General features: G+C 41.5%; 1 protein-coding gene across 2 annotated transcripts; it reads right to left on the reverse strand.

Moving 5' to 3' along the window:
- Positions 1-881: 881 nt before the first annotated feature.
- LOC128698067 (solute carrier family 35 member F6) lies at positions 882-22,182 on the reverse strand. Of its 2 annotated transcripts, none has more exons than XM_053790153.2 (10): positions 20,950-22,182; positions 20,377-20,477; positions 19,597-19,679; positions 18,960-19,077; positions 18,540-18,710; positions 18,105-18,215; positions 14,871-15,026; positions 6,868-7,022; positions 4,952-5,109; positions 882-1,578 (listed from the first exon to the last, which is right to left on the reverse strand). In XM_053790153.2, the coding sequence occupies exons 1-9, from the start codon at positions 21,024-21,026 to the stop codon at positions 4,972-4,974; spliced, it is 1,110 nt and encodes a 369-aa protein (XP_053646128.2). In that variant the 5' UTR covers positions 21,027-22,182; the 3' UTR covers positions 882-1,578; positions 4,952-4,971. The 2 variants fall into 2 exon arrangements, with proteins under 2 accessions (XP_053646128.2, XP_053646127.2); XM_053790152.2 differs by having other exon boundaries at positions 1,389-1,578; positions 4,976-5,109; positions 20,950-21,166.
- Between the last annotated feature and the right edge of the window lie 5,602 nt (positions 22,183-27,784).

Consider the following 27,784-nt stretch of genomic DNA (forward strand, 5'->3'; position numbering starts at 1 on the left):
AACCACCAGGATACATAACCATCAGGATACATAACCACCAGGATACATAACCACCAGGATACATAACCACCAGGATACATAACCACCAGGATACATAGCCAGCATGATACATACCCACCGGGATACATGACCACCAGGATACATAACCACTAAGATACATAACCACCAAGATACATAACCACCAGGATACATAACCACCAGGATACATAACCACCAGGATACATAACCACCAGGATACATAACCACCAGGATACATAACCACCAGGATACATAACCACCAGGATACATAACCACCAGGATACATAGCCACCAGGATACATAACCACCAGGATACATAACCACCAGGATACATAGCCAGCATGATACATACCCACCGGGATACATGACCACCAGGATACATAACCACCAAGATACATAATCACCAGGATACATAACCACCAGGATACATAACCACCAGGATACATAACCACCAGGATACATAACCACCAGGATACTAAACCACCAGGATACTAAACCACCAGGATACTTAACCACCAGGATATTTAACCACCAGGGTACATAACCACCAGGATACATAACCACCAGGATACATAACCACCAGGATACATAACCACCAGGATACATAACCACCAGGATACTTAGATATTTATCTTGCCATAACTTTCCCTGGGTTAAAACATCTTGCCCGGTTAATAATCCAAAGGAATGTTTTTCAATTTTTATTCCGCCATTCCCCCCCTCCCCTCCCTCCCTCCCCCCCTCCCTCCCCCCTCCGAGTCTCACAATGTTGCTACAGTAGATCACTAAATTTAAACCCACCGTTGTAATATCAGAAAAAAGTGACGTTTGGTTTAATTAAAACCACTCAACACAAACATAAATAAAACATAAACATTTATTATTCATTGACGGTCGTTCATTACGACTTGAATTGATTCAATAAACATTTAATTTGTACTTAATTATAACTCACATGGAGACATACTGAGTAGGCTGATTGATCTGTATATTTCGCCTCTCTGCTGAAGAGGGTCCCAGAAGGGAGACGAAATATACAGATCAGTTAATCTTCCGAATTACTGTCTCCATGAGGGTTATTACTGAGCACTGAGAAGCCTTTATTATACTTAAGTTGTCCATTTAATTTGCAGTTAATATTTCACACATTTTGCTTTTATATTTCTTGAAGGATAGAATTCTTATGTGAAATATATAGGATACACAGCATCTGTGTATTATTGATCCTGTGAGAGCGAGGAGCGGGGGCGATCATCCCGCAGCTACAACAGAGATGTAAACTTTGTTGACAGAGTGGCAGTCTGTTGACGTTGGTGTGAGAGGATAATGAGAGTAACGGGAAAAACAGGGGTGTCAGGTGACAGCAGGTGGTGGCAGGGTGTGGCAGGTGACAGGTAACGGTAGGTGGTGGCAGGGTGTGTCAGGTGACAACAGGTAGTGGCAGGGTGAGGGGTGTCAGGTCAGAGAAGGTGGTGGCAGGTGATGTCAGATGACAGCAGGTGGTGACATCAACTTTAGTATGGATCAACACTTCTACCAGCGTTGTCATTTCCATCAATCCTGTCAACGGGAACATTAATCAGGTATCATCAATGATTGTTGACGATTGATAATGCCTGATGTTGATAATGATGATAATAATGATGATAATGATATTGATAGTATCAAGGCAATGCGACCCAGGCAGTCATACCCACTCTTCGAAGAGGCGGGGCCAGGAGCTGTAACTCGACCCCTGCAACCACAAATACGTAAGTATGCAACACTCACCAACAAGTGTTGCCACACCTGTGTTCTTATCTAAATCTAAATCTAAACACTCTGAGTCTAATGGTTCCAGTTTTGACTTTGAGTCTGGATCAAATTATTCAGTTAAGATAATTATTAAGATAAAATTATTACTGTTTTTCGAATTATGTTAGTGAAGCTGAACAACCCACACGGGTTTAGCGCTTTTAATAATAATAATAATAAACAATAATAATAATAAATAATAAAATAATAATAATAATAATAATAATAATAATAATAATAATAATAATAATAGTTACTAATGTTAGTGTTATTGCTACCTATATATATATATATATATATATATATATATATATATATATATATTATTTTGTGTGTGATTCTTTATCTTTTAACTCCACGCCTCTTGCCAAGACCCTCGCATTTACTTCTCTTACAACCCCATCTATAAATATATTAAACAACCACGGTGACATCACACATCCTTGTCTAAGGCCTACTTTTACTGGGAAAAAATTTCCCTCTTTCCTACATACTCTAACTTGAGCCTCACTATCCTCGTAAAAACTCTTCACTGCTTTCAGTAACCTACCTCCTACACCATACACTTGCAACATCTGCCACATTGCCCCCCTATCCACCCTGTCATACGCCTTTTCCAAATCCATAAATGCCACAAAGACCTCTTTAGCCTTATCTAAATACTGTTCACTTATATGTTTCACTGTAAACACCTGGTCCACACACCCCCTACCTTTCCTAAAGCCTCCTTGTTCATCTGCTATCCTATTCTCCGTCTTACTCTTAATTCTTTCAATTATAACTCTACCATACACTTTACCAGGTACACTCAACAGACTTATCCCCCTATAATTTTTGCACTCTCTTTTATCCCCTTTGCCTTTATACAAAGGAACTATGCATGCTCTCTGCCAATCCCTAGGTACCTTACCCTCTTCCATACATTTATTAAATAATTGCACCAACCACTCCAAAACTATATCCCCACCTGCTTTTAACATTTCTATCTTTATCCCATCAATCCCGGCTGCCTTACCCCCTTTCATTTTACCTACTGCCTCACGAACTTCCCCCACACTCACAACTGGCTCTTCCTCACTCCTACAAGATGTTATTCCTCCTTGCCCTATACACGAAATCACAGCTTCCCTATCTTCATCAACATTTAACAATTCCTCAAAATATTCCTTCCATCTTCCCAATACCTCTACCTCTCCATTTAATAACTCTCCTCTCCTATTTTTAACTGACAAATCCATTTGTTCTCTAGGCTTTCTTAACTTGTTAATCTCACTCCAAAACTTTTTCTTATTTTCAACAAAATTTGTTGATAACATCTCACCCACTCTCTCATTTGCTCTCTTTTTACATTGCTTCACCACTCTCTTAACTTCTCTCTTTTTCTCCATATACTCTTCCCTCCTTGCATCACTTCTACTTTGTAAAAACTTCTCATATGCTAACTTTTTCTCCCTTACTACTCTCTTTACATCATCATTCCACCAATCGCTCCTCTTCCCTCCTGCACCCACTTTCCTGTAACCACAAACTTCTGCTGAACACTCTAACACTACATTTTTAAACCTACCCCATACCTCTTCGACCCCATTGCCTATGCTCTCATTAGCCCATCTATCCTCCAATAGCTGTTTATATCTTACCCTAACTGCCTCCTCTTTTAGTTTATAAACCTTCACCTCTCTCTTCCCTGATGCTTCTATTCTCCTTGTATCCCATCTACCTTTTACTCTCAGTGTAGCTACAACTAGAAAGTGATCTGATATATCTGTGGCCCCTCTATAAACATGTACATCCTGAAGTCTACTCAACAGTCTTTTATCTACCAATACATAATCCAACAAACTACTGTCATTTCGCCCTACATCATATCGTGTATACTTATTTATCCTCTTTTTCTTAAAATATGTATTACCTATAACTAAACCCCTTTCTATACAAAGTTCAATCAAAGGGCTCCCATTATCATTTACACCTGGCACCCCAAACTTACCTACCACACCCTCTCTAAAAGTTTCTCCTACTTTAGCATTCAAGTCCCCTACCACAATTACTCTCTCACTTGGTTCAAAGGCTCCTATACATTCACTTAACATCTCCCAAAATCTCTCTCTCTCCTCTGCATTCCTCTCTTCTCCAGGTGCATACACGCTTATTATGACCCACTTCTCGCATCCAACCTTTACTTTAATCCACATAATTCTTGAATTTACACATTCATATTCTCTTTTCTCCTTCCATAACTGATCATTTAACATTACTGCTACCCCTTCCTTTGCTCTAACTCTCTCAGATACTCCAGATTTAATCCCATTTATTTCCCCCCACTGAAACTCTCCTACCCCCTTCAGCTTTGTTTCGCTTAGGGCCAGGACATCCAACTTCTTTTCATTCATAACATCAGCAATCATCTGTTTCTTGTCATCCGCACTACATCCACGCACATTTAAGCAACCCAGTTTTATAAAGTTTTTCTTCTTCTCTTTTTTAGTAATTGTATACAGGAGAAGGGGTTACTAGCCCATTGCTCCCGGCATTTTAGTCGCCTCATACGACACGCATGGCTTACGGAGGAAAGATTCTTTTCCACTTCCCCATGGACAATAGAAGAAATAAAAAAGAACAAGAGCTATTTAGAAAAAGGAGAAAAACCTAGATGTATGTATATATATATATGCATGTGCGTGTCTGTGAAGTGTGACCAAAGTGTAAGTAGGAGTAGCAAGATATCCCTGTTATCTTAGCGTGTTTATGAGACAGAAAAAGAAACCAGCAATCCTACCATCATGCAAAACAGTTACAGGTTTTTGTTTCACAGTCATCTGGCAGGACGGTAGTACTTCCCTGGGTGGTTGCTGTCTACCAACCTACTACATATATGTATATATATATATATATATATATATATATATATATATATATATATATATATATATATATATATATAAATATAGAAACGCTAGACCCGTAATAGTCATTTAAGTTCAGGGAGTGGCGATACTCAGGTTTAATCCAAGGAGGTGAGAGAGTGAGGGGAAGGGAGACAGGGGTAGCTCTCCTTTCTTGAATCACGAGCACTTGGCCATCATCAAGGCCAGGTAGGCAAAACTTCACTCACTCGTCTAGGCAGAACCTCACTCACTCGTCTAGGCAGAACCTCACTCACTCGTCTGTGGGTTCCAGAACAGGTTCAATGTTCATCTGTTGGTCTCTGACGATTCCACGACGACGTAAGAATGGTACAATGACCACATCATTGTACAACATCATACCCACCACCAGTACAGCGAAGCCAATTGGCTGTAAAAGAACGAGAAGATTTCAGTGTTGTCATTTCCATATATATATACATTATATTACATTACTACTACAAAAGATCATTGTAATAGTGTGGTCTGCTCACTTTTAGTAAGACAACTATTGACTGAATGATGACAGATGTGTTTCTTATTTTCTAGGTTATCTTACTCTTGTTAGGAACAAGATCATGGCTGGAAGAATTGTACAACTAACTCACAAACTGGAAATAAGAACTAATCAGCTTACTACCTTACGTCACCTTAAGCAGCTAGTTTACCACTCCACCTTCCTACATTCCCCTGGCTCCTCCTGTGTGTACTATATTAATGATGTTGGCATTACAGGTAGAGGCACTCGTGACTATCCAGACTATGACACCAACCACTTTCTTACACACTCATAATGGTCAGGCTATTTAACCTCTCCTATATCTCTCACCCTCTCTACTAAGAACCTTCCTTTTGTCTCTCGTTATCTCCTACTAACAACCTTCCTTTTGTCTCTCGTTATCTCCTACTAACAACCTTCCTTTTGTCTCTCGTTATCTCCTACTAACAACCTTTCTTATCTCCTCGTTATCTCTTACTAACAAGCTTTCTTATCTCTCTCGTTCTCTATACTCATACTTTCTTCTCTTCCTCTCTGCCAAAATCTTTTCGTTGTTCTATCCTAACCCACTTCTTACTCTCTCCATTCTTGTTCTGTTCTGGCCTAAAAAACATAAGACAAAATTTCTAGACGGTGTTCGGGTCCGTCGATGACTGAAGACTTGCAGAAATAGCTGGAAACTCATCTAGTTTTAATTACAACTTTGTGAATTGGTCGTGTGAAGTGCATACACATTCACCTGGGTAGCAAAACAACTAATAGGAGGAGAGAGTTTGTATATACACTGTATTAGATCTCTGTTGACTCAGAGTTGACCGGGTTGTTTGATTAACAGGGCTTTCAGCCTATCTTATACACGGGGGCCATTAAAGGCTACACGTCACCTGTTCACCACCGGTCAAGAATACTTCAAGATTAGTTACTTCCCATTCAAGGCTAATTACCTCTCAATCAAGGCTAGTTACCTCTCGGTCAAGACTTCCCATTCATGGCTAGTTACCTTTTAATACCTTAAATATGGACTAAAGTAATCTCTCAGTGTATATACACCCACAGACATATACTTCTCGTTGTATTATCCTATCCAGGTGATCAGTAGTCACTTGTTTATGTTATGTAAAAAAAAGGGCCGCTGAAGACAGGTGCGGGTCAGTGTTTGCAGTACCTGGGTAACAACTTCTAGTGTTTACGTAACATAAACACATTATTTGCAGAGAGATAAACTAGAGAATGGTTTGGATTGTTTGCCTTCATATTCACATCTAAACTGACTGACAAGGGGAAGATTGGTGGAATATAATAGAGAAACAAAGCTTCTAGCTCAATACGTAATTTTCCCAAAACAGTAGCAGCACACTGCTGATATATCTAATTATGCTTAAAAAAAAGACAGGTTTGAGTTAGCGTCTTTAAGATACTTTTATTTTAGGTTAACTAAGTAACATTATATAAATGGCGCAAAAAAATAGTAAGGCCATTAGTGTATTGTAGGCCTACTGGCAGATGGCCTACGGCTTGGAAATGAGCCGAGGCAAGACAATATAGTTCTTGCCCTCTACATTCATTCACGGCAAAAAACATTTCTCAGCCTATAGACTGAACAGTATAAAAAAAAGTGCATGACAACAAGTGAGGTTGACCGTGGCTCACCTGGAGGTACTGGAATTCCTGCCAGCGGAGAGCCAGGGAGACGAGCCAGATGACCAGCGTCCTGACGGAGTCCAGGACCATCCTGGTGGTGGCAGAGATCTCCTTCGTCATACTCACACCGGCGAAGTTGAAGAACGCGATGCTTACTATGTTCACTGAGTGGAAAGATGATTGTTAATGAGTCAGAGAGATGAATGTTCACTGAGTGGAGAGATGACTAGTAGTGAGCCAGAGATGAATATTCACTGAATGGAGAGACGACTAATAGTGAGCCAGGGAGATGAATATTCAGAGTGGAGAGAGATGACTAGTAGTGAGCCAGAGAGATGACTAGTAGTGAGCCAGGGAAATGACTAGTAGTGAGTCAGGGAGATGACTAGTAGTGTGTCAGGGAGATGACTAGTAGTGAACCAGGGAGATAACTAGTAGTGAGTCAGGGAGATGACTAGTAGTGAGTCAGGGAGATGACTAGTAGTGAGCCAGAGAGATGACTAGTAGTGAGCCAGGGAGATGACTAGTAGTGAGCCAGAGAGATGACTAGTAATGAGCCAGGGAGATGAATGTTAACTGAGTGGAGAGATGACTAGTAGTGAGCCAGGGAGATGAATGTTAACTGAGTGGAGAGATGACTAGTAGTGAGCCAGGGAGATGAATGTTAACTGAGTGGAGAGATGACTAGTAGTGAGCCAGGGAGATGAATGTTAACTGAGTGGAGAGATGACTAGTAGTGAGCCAGGGAGATGAATGTTAACTGAGTGGAGAGATGACTAGTAGTGAGCCAGGGAGATGAATGGTAACTGAGTGGAGAGATGACTAGTAGTGAGCCAGGGAGATGAATGGTAACTGAGTGGAGAGATGACTAGTAGTGAGCCAGGGAGATGAATGTTAACTGAGTGGAGAGATGACTAGTAGTGAGCCAGGGAGATGAATGTTAACTGAGTGGAGAGATGACTAGTAGTGAGCCAGGGAGATGAATGTTAACTGAGTGGAGAGATGACTAGTAGTGAGCCAGGGAGATGAATGTTAACTGAGTGGAGAGATGACTTGTAGTGAGCCAGGGAGATGAATGTTAACTGAGTGGAGAGATGACTAGTAGTGAGCCAGGGAGATGAATATTAAATATCACGAGAGATGACTAGTAGTGAGACAGGGATATGAATAGTTAACAGTGTGCCAGAGAGATGACTAGTAGTGAGTCAGGGAGATGAATGTTAACTGAGTGGAGAGAAGACTAGTAGTGAGCCAGGGAGATGAATGTTAACAGTGTGGAGAGACAACTAGTAGTGAGTCAGGGAGATGAATGTTAACTGAGTGGAGAGACAACTAGTAGTGAGTCAGGGATCTGAATAGTAGTGAGGAGAGAGATGACTAGTAGTGAGTCAGGGAGATGAATGTTAACAGTGTGAGAGACAACTAGTAGTGAGCCAGGGAGATGAATGTTAACTGAGTGGAGAGATGACTAGTAGTGAGCCAGGGAGATGAATGTTAACTGAGTGGAGAGATGACTAGTAGTGAGTCAGGGATCTGACTAGTAGTGAGCCAGAGAGATGACTAGTAGCGAGCCAGGGAGATGAATGTTAACTGAGTGGAGAGATGACTAGTAGTGAGCCAGGGAGATGAATGTTAACTGAGTGGAGAGATGACTAGTAGTGAGCCAGGGAGATGACTAGTAGTGAGCCAGAGAGATGACTAGTAGTGAGCCAGGGAGATGAATGTTAACAGTGTGGAGAGACAACTAGTAGTGAGTCAGGGAGATGAATGTTAACAGTGTGGAGAGACAACTAGTAGTGAGTCAGGGAGATGAATGTTAACAGTGTGGAGAGACAACTAGTAGTGAGTCAGGGAGATGAATGTTAACAGTGTGGAGAGACAACTAGTAGTGAGTCAGGGAGATGAAAGTTAACAGTGTGGAGAGACAACTAGTAGTGAGTCAGGGAGATGAATGTTAACAGTGTGGAGAGACAACTAGTAGTGAGTCAGGGAGATGAAAGTTAACAGTGTGGAGAGACAACTAGTAGTGAGTCAGGGAGATGAATGTTAACAGTGTGGAGAGACAACTAGTAGTGAGTCAGGGAGATGAATGTTAACTGAGTGGAGAGACAACTAGTAGTGAGCCAGGGAGATGAATGTTAACAGTGTGGAGAGACAACTAGTAGTGAGTCAGGGAGATGAATGTTAACAGTGTGGAGAGACAACTAGTAGTGAGTCAGGGAGATGAATGTTAACAGTGTGGAGAGACAACTAGTAGTGAGTCAGGGAGATGAATGTTAACAGTGTGGAGAGACAACTAGTAGTGAGTCAGGGAGATGAATGTTAACAGTGTGGAGAGACAACTAGTAGTGATCCAGGGAGATGAATGTTAGCTGAGTGGAGAGACAACTAGTAGTGAGCCAGGGAGATGAATGTTAACAGTGTGGAGAGACAACTAGTAGTGAGTCAGGGAGATGAATGTTAACAGTGTGGAGAGACAACTAGTAGTGAGTCAGGGAGATGAATGTTAACAGTGTGGAGAGACAACTAGTAGTGAGTCAGGGAGATGAATGTTAACTGAGTGGAGAGACAACTAGTAGTGAGTCAGGAAGACAACTAGTAGTGAGCCAGGGAGACAACCAGTAGTGAGCCAGGGAGACAACTAGTAGTGAGCCAGGGAGACAACTAGTAGTGAGCCAGGGAGACAACTAGTAGTGAGCCAGGGAGACAACTAGTAGTGAGCCAGGGAGACAACTAGTAGTGAGCCAGGGAGACAACTAGTAGTGAGCCAGGGAGACAACTAGTAGTGAGCCAGGGAGACAACTAGTAGTGAGCCAGGGAGACAACTAGTAGTGAGCCAGGGAGACAACTAGTAGTGAGCCAGGGAGACAACTAGTAGTGAGCCAGGGAGACAACTAGTAGTGAGCCAGGGAGACAACTAGTAGTGAGCCAGGGAGACAACTAGTAGTGAGCCAGGGAGACAACTAGTAGTGAGCCAGGGAGACAACTAGTAGTGAGCCAGGGAGACAACTAGTAGTGAGCCAGGGAGACAACTAGTAGTGAGCCAGGGAGACAACTAGTAGTGAGCCAGGGAGACAACTAGTAGTGAGCCAGGGAGACAAGTAGTAGTGAGCCAGGGAGACAACTAGTAGTGAGCCAGGGAGACAACTAGTAGTGAGCCAGGGAGACAACTAGTAGTGAGCCAGGGAGACAACTAGTAGTGAGCCAGGGAGACAACCAGGGAGACAACTAGTAGTGAGCCAGAGAGACAACTAGTAGTGAGCCAGGGAGACAACTAGTAGTGAGCCAGGGAGACAACCAGTAGTGAGCCAGAGAGACAACTAGTAGTGAGCCAGGGAGACAACTAGTAGTGAGCCAGGGAGACAACTAGTAGTGAGCCAGGGAGACAACTAGTAGTGAGCCAGAGAGACAACTAGTAGTGAGCCAGGGAGACAACTAGTAGTGAGCCAGGGAGACAACTAGTAGTGAGCCAGGGAGACAAGTAGTAGTGAGCCAGGGAGACAACTAGTAGTGAGCCAGGGAGACAACTAGTAGTGAGCCAGGGAGACAACTAGTAGTGAGCCAGGGAGACAACTAGTAGTGAGCCAGGGAGACAACTAGTAGTGAGCCAGGGAGACAACTAGTAGTGAGCCAGGGAGACAAGTAGTAGTGAGCCAGGGAGACAACTAGTAGTGAGCCAGGGAGACAACTAGTAGTGAGCCAGGGAGACAACTAGTAGTGAGCCAGGGAGACAACTAGTAGTGAGCCAGGGAGACAAGTAGTAGTGAGCCAGGGAGACAACTAGTAGTGAGCCAGGGAGACAACTAGTAGTGAGCCAGGGAGACAAGTAGTAGTGAGCCAGGGAGACAAGTAGTAGTGAGCCCGGGAGACAACTAGGGAGCCAGGGAGACAACTAGTAGTAGTGAGCCAGGGAGACAAGTAGTAGTGAGCCAGGGAGACAACTAGTAGTGAGCCAGGGAGACAACTAGTAGTGAGCCAGGGAGACAACTAGTAGTGAGCCAGGGAGACAAGTAGTAGTGAGCCAGGGAGACAAGTAGTAGTGAGCCAGGGAGACAACTAGTAATGAGCCAGGGAGACAACTAGTAGTGAGCCAGGGAGACAACTAGTAGTGAGCCAGGGAGACAAGTAGTAGTGAGCCAGGGAGACAAGTAGTAGTGAGCCAGGGAGACAACTAGTAATGAGCCAGGGAGACAACTAGTAGTGAGCCAGGGAGACAACTAGTAGTGAGCCAGGCAGACAAGTAGTAGTGAGCCAGGAAGACAAGTAGTAGTGAGCCAGGGAGACAAGTAGTAGTGAGCCAGGGAGACAAGTAGTAGTGAGCCAGGGAGACAAGTAGTAATGAGCCAGGGAGACAACTAGTAGTGAGCCAGGGAGACAACTAGTAGTGAGCCAGGGAGACAAGTAGTAGTGAGCCAGGGAGACAACTAGTAGTGAGCCAGGGAGACAACTAGTAGTGAGCCAGGGAGACAACTAGTAGTGAGCCAGGGAGACAACTAGTAGTGAGCCAGGGAGACAACTAGTAGTGAGCCAGGGAGACAACTAGTAGTGAGCCAGGGAGACAACTAGTAGTGAGCCAGGGAGACAACTAGTAGTGAGCCAGGGAGACAACTAGTAGTGAGCCAGGGAGACAACTAGTAGTGAGCCAGGGAGACAACTAGTAGTGAGCCAGGGAGACAACTAGTAGTGAGCCAGGGAGACAAGTAGTAGTGAGCCAGGGAGACAACTAGTAGTGAGCCAGGGAGACAACTAGTAGTGAGCCAGGGAGACAACTAGTAGTGAGCCAGGGAGACAACTAGTAGTGAGCCAGGGAGACAACTAGTAGTGAGCCAGGGAGACAACTAGTAGTGAGCCAGGGAGACAACTAGTAGTGAGCCAGGGAGACAAGTAGTAGTGAGCCAGGGAGACAACTAGTAGTGAGCCAGGGAGACAACTAGTAGTGAGCCAGGGAGACAAGTAGTAGTGAGCCAGGGAGACAACTAGTAGTGAGTCAGGGAGACAACTAGTAGTGAGCCAGGGAGACAACTAGTAGTGAGCCAGGGAGACAACTAGTAGTGAGCCAGGGAGACAACTAGTAGTGAGCCAGGGAGACAACTAGTAGTGAGCCAGGGAGACAAGTAGTAGTGAGCCAGGGAGACAACTAGTAGTGAGCCAGGGAGACAAGTAGTAGTGAGCCAGGGAGACAAGTAGTAGTGAGCCAGGGAGACAACTAGTAGTGAGCCAGGGAGACAACTAGTAGTGAGCCAGGGAGACAACTAGTAGTGAGCCAGGGAGACAACTAGTAGTGAGCCAGGGAGACAAAACTAGTAGTGAGCCAGGGAGACAACTAGTAGTGAGCCAGGGAGACAACTAGTAGTGAGCCAGGGAGACAACTAGTAGTGAGCCAGGGAGATAACTAGTAGTGAGCCAGGGAGACAACTAGTAGTGAGCCAGGGAGACAAGTAGTAGTGAGCCAGGGAGACAACCAGTAGTGAGCCAGGGAGACAACCAGTAGTGAGCCAGGGAGACAACTAGTAGTGAGCCAGGGAGACAACTAGTAGTGAGCCAGGGAGACAACTAGTAGTGAGCCAGGGAGACAACTAGTAGTGAGCCAGGGAGACAACTAGTAGTGAGCCAGGGAGACAAGTAGTAGTGAGCCAGGGAGACAACTAGTAGTGAGCCAGGGAGACAACTAGTAGTGAGCCAGGGAGACAAGTAGTAGTGAGCCAGGGAGACAACTAGCAGTGAGTCAGGGAGACAACTAGTAGTGAACCAGGGAGACAACTAGTAGTGAGCCAGGGAGACAACTAGTAGTGAGTCAGGGAGACAACTAGTAGTGAGCCAGGGAGACAACTAGTAGTGAGCCAGGGAGACAAGTAGTAGTGAGCCAGGGAGACAACTAGTAGTGAGCCAGGGAGACAAGTAGTAGTGAGCCAGGGAGACAAGTAGTAGTGAGCCAGGGAGACAACTAGTAGTGAGCCAGGGAGACAACTAGTAGTGAGCCAGGGAGACAACTAGTAGTGAGCCAGGGAGACAACTAGTAGTGAGCCAGGGAGACAAAACTAGTAGTGAGCCAGGGAGACAACTAGTAGTGAGCCAGGGAGACAACTAGTAGTGAGCCAGGGAGACAACTAGTAGTGAGCCAGGGAGATAACTAGTAGTGAGCCAGGGAGACAACTAGTAGTGAGCCAGGGAGACAAGTAGTAGTGAGCCAGGGAGACAACCAGTAGTGAGCCAGGGAGACAACCAGTAGTGAGCCAGGGAGACAACTAGTAGTGAGCCAGGGAGACAACTAGTAGTGAGCCAGGGAGACAACTAGTAGTGAGCCAGGGAGACAATTAGTAGTGAGCCAGGGAGACAACTAGTAGTGAGCCAGGGAGACAACTAGTAGTGAGCCAGGGAGACAACTAGTAGTGAGCCAGGGAGACAATTAGTAGTGAGCCAGGGAGACAACCAGTAGTGAGCCAGGGAGACAACTAGTAGTGAGCCAGGGAGACAACTAGTAGTGAGCCAGGGAGACAACTAGTAGTGAGCCAGGGAGACAACTAGTAGTGAGCCAGGGAGACAACTAGTAGTGAGCCAGGGAGACAACTAGTAGTGAGCCAGGGAGACAACTAGTAGTGAGCCAGGGAGACAACTAGTAGTGAGCCAGGGAGACAACTAGTAGTGAGCCAGGGAGACAACTAGTAGTGAGCCAGGGAGACAACTAGTAGTGAGCCAGGGAGACAACTAGTAGTGAGCCAGGGAGACAACTAGTAGTGAGCCAGGGAGACAACTAGTAGTGAGCCAGGGAGACAACTAGTAGTGAGCCAGGGAGAGAACTAGTAGTGAGCCAGGGAGACAAGTAGTAGTGAGCCAGGGAGACAACTAGTAGTGAGCCAGGGAGACAACTAGTAGTGAGCCAGGGAGACAACTAGTAGTGAGCCAGGGAGACAACTAGTAGTGAGCCAGGGAGACAACTAGTAGTGAGCCAGGGAGACAACTAGTAGTGAGCCAGGGAGACAACTAGTAGTGAGCCAGGGAGACAACTAGTAGTGAGCCAGGGAGACAACTAGTAGTGAGCCAGGGAGACAACTAGTAGTGAGCCAGGGAGACAACTAGTAGTGAGCCAGGGAGACAACTAGTAGTGAGCCAGGGAGACAACTAGTAGTGAGCCAGGGAGACAACTAGTAGTGAGCCAGGGAGACAACTAGTAGTGAGCCAGGGAGACAACTAGTAGTGAGCCAGGGAGACAACTAGTAGTGAGCCAGGGAGACAACTAGTAGTGAGCCAGGGAGACAACTAGTAGTGAGCCAGGGAGACAACTAGTAGTGAGCCAGGGAGACAACTAGTAGTGAGCCAGGGAGACAACTAGTAGTGAGCCAGGGAGACAACTAGTAGTGAGCCAGGGAGACAACTAGTAGTGAGCCAGGGAGACAACCAGTAGTGAGTCAGGGAGAGAACTAGTAGTGAGTCAGGGAGACAAGTAGTAGTGAGCCAGGGAGGAACACATCACACCTTCAGGTTCCTACAAGAAGTACTCTTGTTTTAGTACATTTGTAGTACATTTAAAATTGAATAGCTTTTTAACTACGCAGTTTTGCATGCACTTTTTCAAGCATATCTACCAAAAAATGCACTCTATACAAGATCCATAATTCGGGATTTTTCTGCAGGCAGAAAATAATTATAAGAGTCTGAAAACGAGCAACATAGATGACATAAAATACTGAGAAATTTTGTAAAAAGAGAAGTAGTGTTAATAGATTTTATTAGGGACTGAAGCAGTCATTCGTGGCGAAACGTTCCTTCAGCGAAACATCGTAACACTACACATGTGACTAATTCCATACAGATTATTATTATTAGTCATGAGAGAGCACTAAACCCATAGGGGTCATACAATGCCTAGGGATAATGGAAGACATTGAAGCTTGATTCCAGGAATTGAAGCTGTGGTCCAATTCCACAGCTCAAGAGCCCCTCACCAACATCAAGGAACCTTCTCTGATGGGACTTCACACAGAAAAAACAACTGGCAGTGGTGTGGATCTTACGAACGATGGCGGCCACCAGGACACCGCTGTTGGCGAGCTGGATGAAAGCATCTACGGCGTCTTCCAACACTCCTCGCTGGTTGCCGCTGAACTTCCCCGCGGGGATGAAGTACATGGGTACCAGGAACACAGTCAGCGTCAGGAACCCGAAGACTCCTGCAGGATACAAGAGTTGTTGGTTAGGTTAGTTTAGGAAACAGGACAAGACATAGGCACCAGCAATACAGTCAGCGTCAGGAACCCGAAGACTCCTGCAGGATACAGGAGTTGTTGGTTAGGTTAGTTTAGGAAACAGGACAAGACATAGGCACCAGCAACACAGTCAGCGTCAGGAACCCGAAGACTCCTGCAGGATACAAGAGTTGTTGGTTAGGTTAGTTTAGGAAACAGGACAAGACATAGGCACCAGCAACACAGTCAGCGTCAGGAACCCGAAGACTCCTGCAAGATACAAGAGTTGTTGGTTAGGTTAGTTTAGGAAACAGGACAAGACATAGGCACCAGCAACACAGTCAGCGTCAGGAACCCGAAGACTCCTGCAGGATACAAGAGTTGTTGGTTAGGTTAGTTTAGGAAACAGGACAAGACATAGGCACCAGCAACACAGTCAGCGTCAGGAACCTGAAGACTCCTGCAGAATACAAGAGTTCTTGGTTAGGTTAGTTTAGGAAACAGGACAAGACATAGGCACCAGCAACACAGTCAGCGTCAGGAACCCGAAGACTCCTGCGGGATGCAAGAGTTGTTGGTTAGGTTAGTTTAGGAAACAGGACAAGACATAGGCACCAGCAACACAATCAGCGTCAGGAACCCGAATACTCCTGCAGAATACAAGAGTTGTTGGTTAGGTTAGGTTAGGAAACAGGACAAGACATAGGCACCAGCAACACAGTCAGCGTCAGGAACCCGAAGACTCCTGCGGGATACAAGAGTTGTTGGTTAGGTTAGGTTAGGAAACAGGACAAGATATAGGCACCAGGAACACAGTCAGCGTCAGGAACCCGAAGACTCCTGCGGGATGCAAGAGTTGTTGGTTAGGTTAGTTTAGGAAACAGGACAAGACATAGGCACCAGCAACACAGTCAGCGTCAGGAACCCGAAGACTCCTGCGGGATACAAGAGTTGTTGGTTAGGTTCGTGTAGGAAGCAGGACAAGTATATTAACGTTGGTAAATTACCCACAGTGTTAGGTAAAAGGATACACGTACAATTAATGTGACATTTTATTGTGGCAACGTTTCGCTCTCCATGAGCTTTGTAACGGCTTGACAAAGCTCCTGGAGAGCGAAACGTTGCCACAATAAAATGTCACATTAGTTGCACATGTGTCACTTTTCCAGGACAGGAGTTTCTTAAAGTGGGTCTTAGTCATATGATGACCAAGCTGGAGCTTTTGGTCATCTGACCGATTCCTTCCGCTGGCTGACCTGTCCACCTCTTTAAAAATTAGTTTTATTATTACTTTTCTAAGTTGTTGGTCGTCCAGGGCAGCGAGCTTCCAGGTTATGTTCACTGGGATGACAAGCTGACAAGCTGACAAGCTGACAAGCTGACAAGCTGATATACAGACACAGTACAGACACAGCTTCGCTCAAAAGTGAGCTTTATAAAGCTCACTTGTGAGTGAAATGTTTAAATTAAAGTCTTGGTCTGAGAAGTCATGGAAGACCGGAAGGTCGGTTAGGGTTCGAAAATGAATTCCTCTGAACACTTCTTGCGCGTGGAAGGAGCCGCTTTGTAATTTGTTTGGACAAGTGAAAATAACTGGGCAATAATAAGTCCTATAGGTGAGCTCCTTGATGCTGAAGGGCTCTTGATTCAAAGAATTAGAACTATCACCAGCATTCCCAGGATCAAACATGATTACCTCCCATATCCCAGGTGCTTTACAAACACCAATTGAAATAAGTCGCTTTTCTGGCCTTTTTTTTTATTGTCTTCGGTAATCTACACATATGCTGCTATGTATGATAATTTATGTAACTGTATTTTATGTGTAAATGTACCTAAATAAACTTATTAACCCCCAGAGGAATTAGTAAGTCCGACCCTGTCCTCCCGAGCCCCACCAGTTATGATATTCATGTACTGCTAGCCCCGACCAGTCATGTACTGCTAGCCCCGACCAGTCATGTACTGCTAGCCCTGACCAGTCATGTACTGCTAGCCCCGACCAGTCATGTACTGCTAGCCCCTACCAGTCATGTACTGCTAGCCCCTACCAGTCATGTACTGCTAGCCCTGACTAGTCATGTACTACTAGCCCCGACTAGTCATGTACTGCTATCCCTGACCATTCATGTACTGCTAGCCCCTACCAGTCATGTACTGCTAGCCCCTACCAGTCATGTACTGCTAGCCCCGACTAGTCATGTACTACTAGCCCCGACTAGTCATGTACTGATATCCCCGACCAATCATGTACTGCTAGCCCCGAGTAGTCATGTACTACTAGCCCCGACTAGTCATGTACTGCTATCCCCGACCAGTCATGTACTGCTATCCCTGACCATTCATGTACTGCTAGCCCCTACCAGTCATGTACTGCTAACCCCGACCAGTCATGTACTGCTATCCCCGACCAGTCATGTACTGCTATCCCTGACCATTCATGTACTGCTAGCCCCTACCAGTCATGTACTGCTAGCCCCTACCAGTCATGTACTGCTAACCCCGACCAGTCATGTACTGCTAGCCCCGACCAATCATGCACTGCTAGTCTCGACCAGTCATGTACTGCTAGCCCCGACCAATCATGTACTGCTAGTCTCGACCAGGCATGTACTGTTAGCCCCGACCAGTCATGTACTACTGATGTCACACAACTTTGCTGTTGGTCTAGATGCAGTTCTGTTCCCTCACATTATAACCTTCCTCTCCTCCCACTGCTCGTTGCGTCCTACCTTGGACTTAGTCTAGTCTAGCTGGATATAATCATATTTTGCTCATGAACTAATTCTCTTAATTTAAGAATGGGATTAGGATGGATGTCAACACTATAGCCACATTGTGTTGATTGGGTACAAATAACAGGATTGGAGAATAATCACGTCTGTTCGGTATATGGAAATAAGGAAACGGAAAATGTTGGTACGTTATAATGTGTGGAGGTGACGATAATGGGACTACAGGCTTGGCTAAAATTAGGTGTGAGGGGCGGGTGCTGTGGGGATAGTGTGGGAGTAAAAGAAAGGTAGTGTGGGTGTGGGCGGCGTGATGCACCCACGGACATACCTTCCCAGCCAACAGCCAGTAAGGGCGGCACGTTGTACTTGGTTAACAACCTCTCCTCGACCACCATCTGCGTTGCTGATATTATTTGAGCCATCACGATGAGCAGGTCTCCTGCGCCGGAAGAGTCGTTATACAGCTGTAGGATACATGATTTAGTAACGGTATTGTACAGCAAAACCCCGTTATACAGCTGTAGGATACATGATTTAGTAACGGTATTGTACAGCAGATATCTGTTATACAGCTGTAGGAGACATGATTTAGTAATTGTAATGTACAGCAGATATCTGTTATACAGCTGTAGGAGACATGATTTAGTAACAGGAATGTACAGTAAAGCCCCGTTATACAGCTGTAGGATACATAACTTGCTTATAAGACAGCAATGATCCAACAGAATGTTATTCCCAGAAGCGCAGAAGGATTTTTTCTCACCCGTGATGATGCCGTTGATGTCACTGGTGTCCTCGGAGGAGCTCAAGAAGTCAGAGAGGCCAACTACCACCAGCCCAGCGAGGACAGTGACGATACCCAGCCAGTGGAAGTACCGGAGATGTCTGCCCAGGAAGGCCACAGAGAGGAACCCAGTAAAGACGATCACAGCGCCTGAGAAAGCACAGATTCACTTAATGCGAAATAATCTAACATTGGAAAACAGAAAAGACAATGTCACGATATAGGGATTGTTATAACTTCTGTATGGAATTCTGGGGATTCGAATTGATTAGATTTTTGCCTTTCAAGCTGCTAGTTTATTGTGGCTCAAGTGGTAGCACTTATGGCTCAAAGCTGAAGCACCTACGTTCGAATCCGGGGACCAGAACACCTTGGTGTACCGTGCATAATGTTACGCACCTCTGAGCATCTGGAAGGAGCTGGCGTAAGTGAGGGTGAGACCAACGTACATCAAAGAGGTGGCTGTCATATCACAGACAGCTGGTAGATAGAACACTAGACGAGGGAACGAGGGTGGCTGTCAGGCCACACACACGCCAACACACGTGAAAAAAAATGAAACAAATATTAACTAAACTTAAATACCTTTTGAGATTTCGCTTTCTCACAGACACGTCTTCAATCTACACACACACAACATCATCATCTGACGATGTGTGCGCCTAAAGCGGCCTACGTATTATAAAATTTGCTGACTAGGCTTATAGACACAATGATAACTGCAAGGCAGGTAGTGTATTGCATATTTTTTCACAATAATCTTGTAAGTCAATCATGCACACCATGAAGTGAAAAAATACCTTATTAACATTAAACAATCCTAAGTCAAATTAAAGTTAGTTTAAGTTACGAGAAATTAAGCGAAATAACAATACACAAAATTTAGAAAGGTTGGCATAGACTGCTAAGTTAATGCAGATGCAACATTAAAATGGTATACACTGTTAATGTGGCAATATATATCATTGCATGAAAGAGATAGAGAGTGAGAGAGATATAGATAGATAGAGATGTATACAGATAGACAAAGAGTTACCGGATCGGTGTAGGGAGCCATTTCTATGGTATGTCCGTGTGATCTACGGAAGAGCGCCAACTGAAGATAGAATGTCACCATACCTGAAACATCAACAATATCTGTACCTCTCTCTCTCTCTCTCTCTCTCTCTCTCTCTCTCTCTCTCTCTCTCTCTCTCTCTCTCTCTCTCTCTCTCTCTCTCTCTCTCTCTCTCTCTCTCTCTCTCTCTCTTTTACACAGGGTTTTACAAAATTGGGTTACGGTTCCTAATTTTATTTATAAGCTAAGAGATGTTACCTACATCAGCTCATCCGGAAGCCTTGACACTGGGCATGTTTCTTCACACCTGCTGCCCCTGTTCACCTAGCGGTACAGTCAGTAGGTACCTGGGTATTAGCCGACTGTTGTGGGTGGCATCCTGGGATGGTAGTATACCCTAGATTGAGCTGAACTTTAGAACTGAGCTGAGGTAGGATAAGAACTCTTAGCTTGTTAATTGAGCTGAGGTAGGATAACTGTTAGCTTGTTAACTGAGCTGAGGTAGGATAACTGTTAGCTTGTTAACTGAGCTGAGGTAGGATAACAACTCTTTGCTTGTTAACTGAGCTGAGGTAGGATAAGAACTCTGCTTGTTAATTAAGCTGAGATAGAATAACTCCTAGCTGTAATTTGAAATGAGGCAGGATAACAGCTCCTAGCCTGTAATGAACCGAAGTATGACAAGGATTCCTAGCCTGTTGAGTTGAGGTAGGATAACAGCGCTCTTAACCAACAAACTGAAGGATGTAAAAGACTTACACAGCATCTCTCCCATAAACATGGTGTCAGCTTGGAAGAAAGGATGGTTGAAGGCGACCTTGTTGCCCTCCCTGTTCACTGACTGGATAAGGTCCGCCCACCTACAACAAAATTTGATAAGTGAGACACATGTGCAACAGTTAGGTATCTTTATTCCGAAACGTTTCGCAGTAGGCTTCATCAGTCGAGTACAGAGGAGTTTGCAGAAGCAGTAGAGATGTGAAGACGATGTAGTCGGTCCATTATCCTTGAGGCTGTAGTTTTGAGGTGGTCAGTCCCTCAATATGGAGAAGATGGGACTAGAAGAGTGCACAGTGAAAGGTGAACGACAGAACGAGACAGACAAATATGAGAAGGAACTTTTTTAAAGTCACGGTAGTGAGTGGAACACTATAAGAGGAGGTAGTGGAGGCAACATGAGGGTAGTGAGTGGAACACACCATAAAAGGCAGTGGAGGCTACATGAAGGTGGTGAGTAAGTGGAACACTGTAACAGAAGGTAGTGGTGGTAATATCAACTCATACAATCTAAATTAAATAAGAGAAGACACATGATAAAGCAGATCAACTCACTTGGCAGATAGTGTATTGATGGAGCCAGTGATGACCATCACAAAAGCCAGGATGAACTGCTTGCTCGTCCACGCCATCTTAAACCTCTTCCTCAAGGGTTGTGGCTCCTTAAGATGTAATTCTGGATTTTACACTAATAGTTAAGCTCGGGTTTCATTCCTCTCTAGGACGGGTTGATGAAGTTAGTTTTCGGGGACAGTCATGCAGATGTTACTGTCTTCATGGACAGAGTATATTCGCTAACCGGTGAGGTTTCCTCATCTGATCCTTCTTAAATGTAGTATACTGAATCAGATAACTTCTGAAATGGTTTTAATCATAGAATAACAATGTACAATTTTGACTGAAGCTCTCGGTCACAGGATGCTGTTTATCTCTTGAGTGTAGTGCCGTGGAGGATTATTTCATGATTATGTTACTAACTATTTGGTTGTTGAGGAAAGCAGGGCAGTACGGGAATTACTTGTATCTCTGGCAGAAATTTTATTGACTCCGGCAGACAATGGGTTGCCTAGTGACAAATGCTTCTCCTGAAGATGTTACTGGATGTCGTAGCAAATAAACGATTACATATAATGAGAACGATGGAAGGGAGAACTGCTTGTGGCAGTTCTATTGATATCGATGAAAAGCAGGATCTCCAAGCAAGTGGAGAGAGGAGGCGCTTGGAACAAGTGGTTAGAAGAAGGGAGGCGATGTTTCTCAATGTTTCGCTGAAGTTAGTCAATGCAAAACGAGATTGGAAGACACAGTAACAGAATGGTAAGGAAGAACGCTCACTTGATAAATACTTCTCGCAGAAGGAACACGAACAAGACAGGAAACTGATAAACGGCAGCACGGATTGTTAGACAGATTTCTGTCAACAAAACTTTGTGGTCTTCGCGAACCTTTAACTGAAGTTTCAATAGTTAACCTCACCAAGATTCTATAAATATTAACAGTAGGCCACAACAATATTAAATTACTACAAAGACCTTTCTATTAAAGAAGCAGCAATATCAACAGAACAGTCCGCCGTAACATCAAAAGTAGCGTCAGAAGAGTCAAGTTAGAGCACTAATCCAGCAGACACCTGTCGCAGCAGCGTCTGTCGTAACAGCATCATCAAAAGCAAAAATGAATGCCACCACCTAGCAGCGGAGCTGGCGCAACAGCAGCAGCAGTAGTGCCCGCAGCAGTAGGAAAAATGTAGTAATCTCCAACAGAAGGCCCGTCTAAGCCAGCACTCAGGGAACCTACTTCCTCCCTGACACAAGTGATGGGATGTCACACCCGATGCCGGTGTTGGGCATTCTCACCGCTTGTTACGCCCCCTTCGTTATCAAACCTTACACCACCTCTTGTTTCAGGCTGATGTTGTTGTAGTTGTTGTTATTGTTATTGTTGTTGCTGCTGCCATTTCTCTACTACTTACTACAGTTGCACTCATCTCCCATAAAGCTAAAACCGATGAAGAAATAATATCATATATATGTGTGTGTACGGCAGTAATATCCATGGCAGTGGTATTGGTAAAACAATATGTACAATATAATCACTAGAGACAACATTTCTTATCACTATATCTTCGATTTACCGTCAATTGTCTTCTATACATTTATCTATTTAAAAAATATGTAATAGATAAAAATTTTTATCAATAAATCGACTACTGACTTGTAGTGCTTATGTACACTATTACTGTTGCATTATGTACACTATTACTGTTGTATTATGTATACTCTTATTGTTGTATTATGTACACACTTACTGTTGTATTATGTACACTCTTATTGTTGTATTATGTACACTCTTATTGTTGTATTATGTACACTATTACTGTTGTATTATGTACACTCTTACTGTTGTATTATGTACACTCTTACTGTTGTATTATGTACACTCTTACTGTTGTATTATGTACACTCTTATTGTTGTATTATGTACACTATTACTGTTGTATTATGTACACTATTACTGTTGTATTATGTACACTCTTATTGTTGTATTATGTACACTCTTACTGTTGTATTATGTACACTCTTACTGTTGTATTATGTACACTCTTATTGTTGTATTATGTACACTCTTACTGTTGTATTATGTACACTCTTACTGTTGTATTATGTACACTCTTATTGTTGTATTATGTACACTCTTACTGTTGTATTATGTACACTCTTACTGTTGTATTATGTACACTCTTATTGTTGTATTATGTACACTCTTACTGTTGTATTATGTACACTCTTACTGTTGTATTATATACATTCTTATTGTTGTATTATGTACACTCTTATTGTTGTAATATGTACACTCTTACTGTTGTATTATGTACACTCTTATTGTTGTATTATGTACACTCTTACTGTTGTATTATGTACACTCTTATTGTTGTATTATGTACACTCTTATTGTTGTATTATGTACACTCTTATTGTTGTATTATGTACACTCTTACTGTTGTATTATGTACACTCTTACTGTTGTATTATGTACATTCTTATTGTTGTATTATGTACACTCTTACTGTTGTATTATGTACACTCTTACTGTTGTATTATGTACACTCTTATTGTTGTATTATGTACACTCTTATTGTTGTATTATGTACACTCTTATTGTTGTATTATGTACACTCTTATTGTTGTATTATGTACACTCTTATTGTTGTATTATGTACACTCTTATTGTTGTATTATGTACACTCTTACTGTTGTATTATGTACACTCTTACTGTTGTATTATGTACATTCTTATTGTTGTATTATGTACACTCTTACTGTTGTATTATGTACACTCTTACTGTTGTATTATGTACACTCTTATTGTTGTATTATGTACACTCTTATTGTTGTATTATGTACACTCTTACTGTTGTATTATGTACACTCTTACTGTTGTATTATGTACACTCTTATTGTTGTATTATGTACACTCTTACTGTTGTATTATGTACACTCTTACTGTTGTATTATGTACACTCTTATTGTTGTATTATGTACACTCTTACTGTTGTATTATGTACACTCTTACTGTTGTATTATGTACACTCTTACTGTTGTATTATGTACACTCTTACTGTTGTATTATGTACACTCTTACTGTTGTATTATGTACACTCTTATTGTTGTATTATGTACACTCTTATTGTTGTATTATGTACACTCTTATTGTTGTATTATGTACACTCTTATTGTTGTATTATGTACACTCTTATTGTTGTATTATGTACACTCTTATTGTTGTATTATGTACACTCTTATTGTTGTATTATGTACACTCTTATTGTTGTATTATGTACACTCTTATTGTTGTATTATGTACACTCTTATTGTTGTATTATGTACACTCTTACTGTTGTATTATGTACACTCTTACTGTTGTATTATGTACACTCTTACTGTTGTATTATGTACACTCTTATTGTTGTATTATGTACACTCTTATTGTTGTATTATGTACACTCTTATTGTTGTATTATGTACACTCTTACTGTTGTATTATGTACACTCTTACTGTTGTATTATGTACACTCTTATTGTTGTATTATGTACACTCTTATTGTTGTATTATGTACACTCTTATTGTTGTATTATGTACACTCTTATTGTTGTATTATGTACACTCTTATTGTTGTATTATGTACACTCTTATTGTTGTATTATGTACACTCTTACTGTTGTATTATGTACACTCTTACTGTTGTATTATGTACATTCTTATTGTTGTATTATGTACACTCTTACTGTTGTATTATGTACACTCTTACTGTTGTATTATGTACACTCTTATTGTTGTATTATGTACACTCTTATTGTTGTATTATGTACACTCTTACTGTTGTATTATGTACACTCTTACTGTTGTATTATGTACACTCTTATTGTTGTATTATGTACACTCTTACTGTTGTATTATGTACACTCTTACTGTTGTATTATGTACACTCTTATTGTTGTATTATGTACACTCTTACTGTTGTATTATGTACACTCTTACTGTTGTATTATGTACACTCTTACTGTTGTATTATGTACACTCTTACTGTTGTATTATGTACACTCTTACTGTTGTATTATGTACACTCTTATTGTTGTATTATGTACACTCTTATTGTTGTATTATGTACACTCTTATTGTTGTATTATGTACACTCTTATTGTTGTATTATGTACACTCTTATTGTTGTATTATGTACTTACTGTTGTATTATGTACACTCTTACTGTTGTATTATGTACACTCTTACTGTTGTATTATGTACACTCTTATTGTTGTATTATGTACACTCTTATTGTTGTATTATGTACACTCTTATTGTTGTATTATGTACACTCTTATTGTTGTATTATGTACACTCTTATTGTTGTATTATGTACACTCTTATTGTTGTATTATGTACACTCTTACTGTTGTATTATGTACACTCTTACTGTTGTATTATGTACACTCTTACTGTTGTATTATGTACACTCTTATTGTTGTATTATGTACACTCTTATTGTTGTATTATGTACACTCTTATTGTTGTATTATGTACACTCTTACTGTTGTATTATGTACACTCTTACTTTTGTATTATGTACACTCTTATTGTTGTATTATGTACACTCTTATTGTTGTATTATGTACACTCTTATTGTTGTATTATGTACACTCTTATTGTTGTATTATGTACACTCTTACTGTTGTATTATGTACACTCTTACTGTTGTATTATGTACACTCTTATTGTTGTATTATGTACACTCTTATTGTTGTATTATGTACACTCTTATTGTTGTATTATGTACACTCTTACTGTTGTATTATGTACATTCTTACTGTTGTATTATGTACACTCTTACTGTTGTATTATGTACACTCTTATTGTTGTATTATGTACACTCTTACTGTTGTATTATGTACACTCTTACTGTTGTATTATGTACACTCTTACTGTTGTATTATGTACACTCTTACTGTTGTATTATGTACACTCTTACTGTTGTATTATGTACACTCTTACTGTTGTATTATGTACACTCTTACTGTTGTATTATGTACACTCTTACTGTTGTATTATGTACACTCTTACTGTTGTATTATGTACACTCTTACTGTTGTATTATGTACACTCTTACTGTTGTATTATGTACACTCTTACTGTTGTATTATGTACACTCTTACTGTTGTATTATGTACACTCTTACTGTTGTATTATGTACACTCTTACTGTTGTATTATGTACACTCTTATTGTTGTATTATGTACACTCTTATTGTTGTATGTACACTCTTACTGTTGTATTATGTACACTCTTACTGTTGTATTATGTACACTCTTACTGTTGTATTATGTACACTCTTACTGTTGTATTATGTACACTCTTATTGTTGTATTATGTACACTCTTACTGTTGTATTATGTACACTCTTACTGTTGTATTATGTACACTCTTACTGTTGTATTATGTACACTCTTACTGTTGTATTATGTACACTCTTACTGTTGTATTATGTACACTCTTATTGTTGTACTATGTACACTCTTATTGTTGTATTATGTACACTCTTACTGTTGTATTATGTACACTCTTACTGTTGTATTATGTACACTCTTACTGTTGTATTATGTACACTCTTATTGTTGTATTATGTACACTCTTACTGTTGTATTATGTACACTCTTATGTTGTATTACACATCTTATTGTTGTATTATGTACACTCTTACTGTTGTATTATGTACACTTACTGTTGTATTATGTACACTCTTATTGTTGTATTATGTACACTCTTACTGTTGTATTATGTACACTCTTACTGTTGTATGTACATTCTTATTGTTGTACACTCTTATTGTTGTATTATGTACACTCTTACTGTTGTATTATGTACACTCTTACTTTGTATTATGTACACTCTTACTGTTGTATTATGTACATTCTTATTGTTGTATTATGTACACTCTTACTGTTGTATTATGTACACTCTTACTGTTGTATTATGTACATTCTTATGTTGTATTATGTACACTCTTACTGTTGTATTATGTACACTCTTATTGTTGTATTATGTACACTCTTACTGTTGTATTATGTACACTCTTATTGTTGTATTATGTACACTCTTATTGTTGTATTATGTACACTCTTATTGTTGTATTATGTACACTCTTACTGTTGTATTATGTACACTCTTACTGTTGTATTATGTACACTCTTACTGTTGTATTATGTACACTCTTACTGTTGTATTATGTACACTCTTACTGTTGTATTATGTACACTCTTACTGTTGTATTATGTACACTCTTACTGTTGTATTATGTACACTCTTATTGTTGTATTATGTACACTCTTACTGTTGTATTATGTACACTCTTACTGTTGTATTATGTACACTCTTACTGTTGTATTATGTACACTCTTACTGTTGTATTATGTACACTCTTACTGTTGTATTATGTACACTCTTACTGTTGTATTATGTACACTCTTACTGTTGTATTATGTACACTCTTATTGTTGTATTATGTACACTCTTACTGTTGTATTATGTACACTCTTACTGTTGTATTATGTACACTCTTACTGTTGTATTATGTACATTCTTACTGTTGTATTATGTACACTCTTATTGTTGTATTATGTACACTCTTACTGTTGTATTATGTACACTCTTACTGTTGTATTATGTACACTCTTACTGTTGTATTATGTACACTCTTATTGTTGTATTATGTACACTCTTACTGTTGTATTATGTACACTCTTATTGTTGTATTATGTACTATGTACACTCTTATTGTTGTATTATGTACACTCTTACTGTTGTATCTTATTGTTGTATTATGTACACTCTTACTGTT

Source organism: Cherax quadricarinatus, chromosome 58 (assembly GCF_038502225.1).
Source record: "Cherax quadricarinatus isolate ZL_2023a chromosome 58, ASM3850222v1, whole genome shotgun sequence".
NCBI lineage: Eukaryota > Metazoa > Arthropoda > Malacostraca > Decapoda > Parastacidae > Cherax > Cherax quadricarinatus.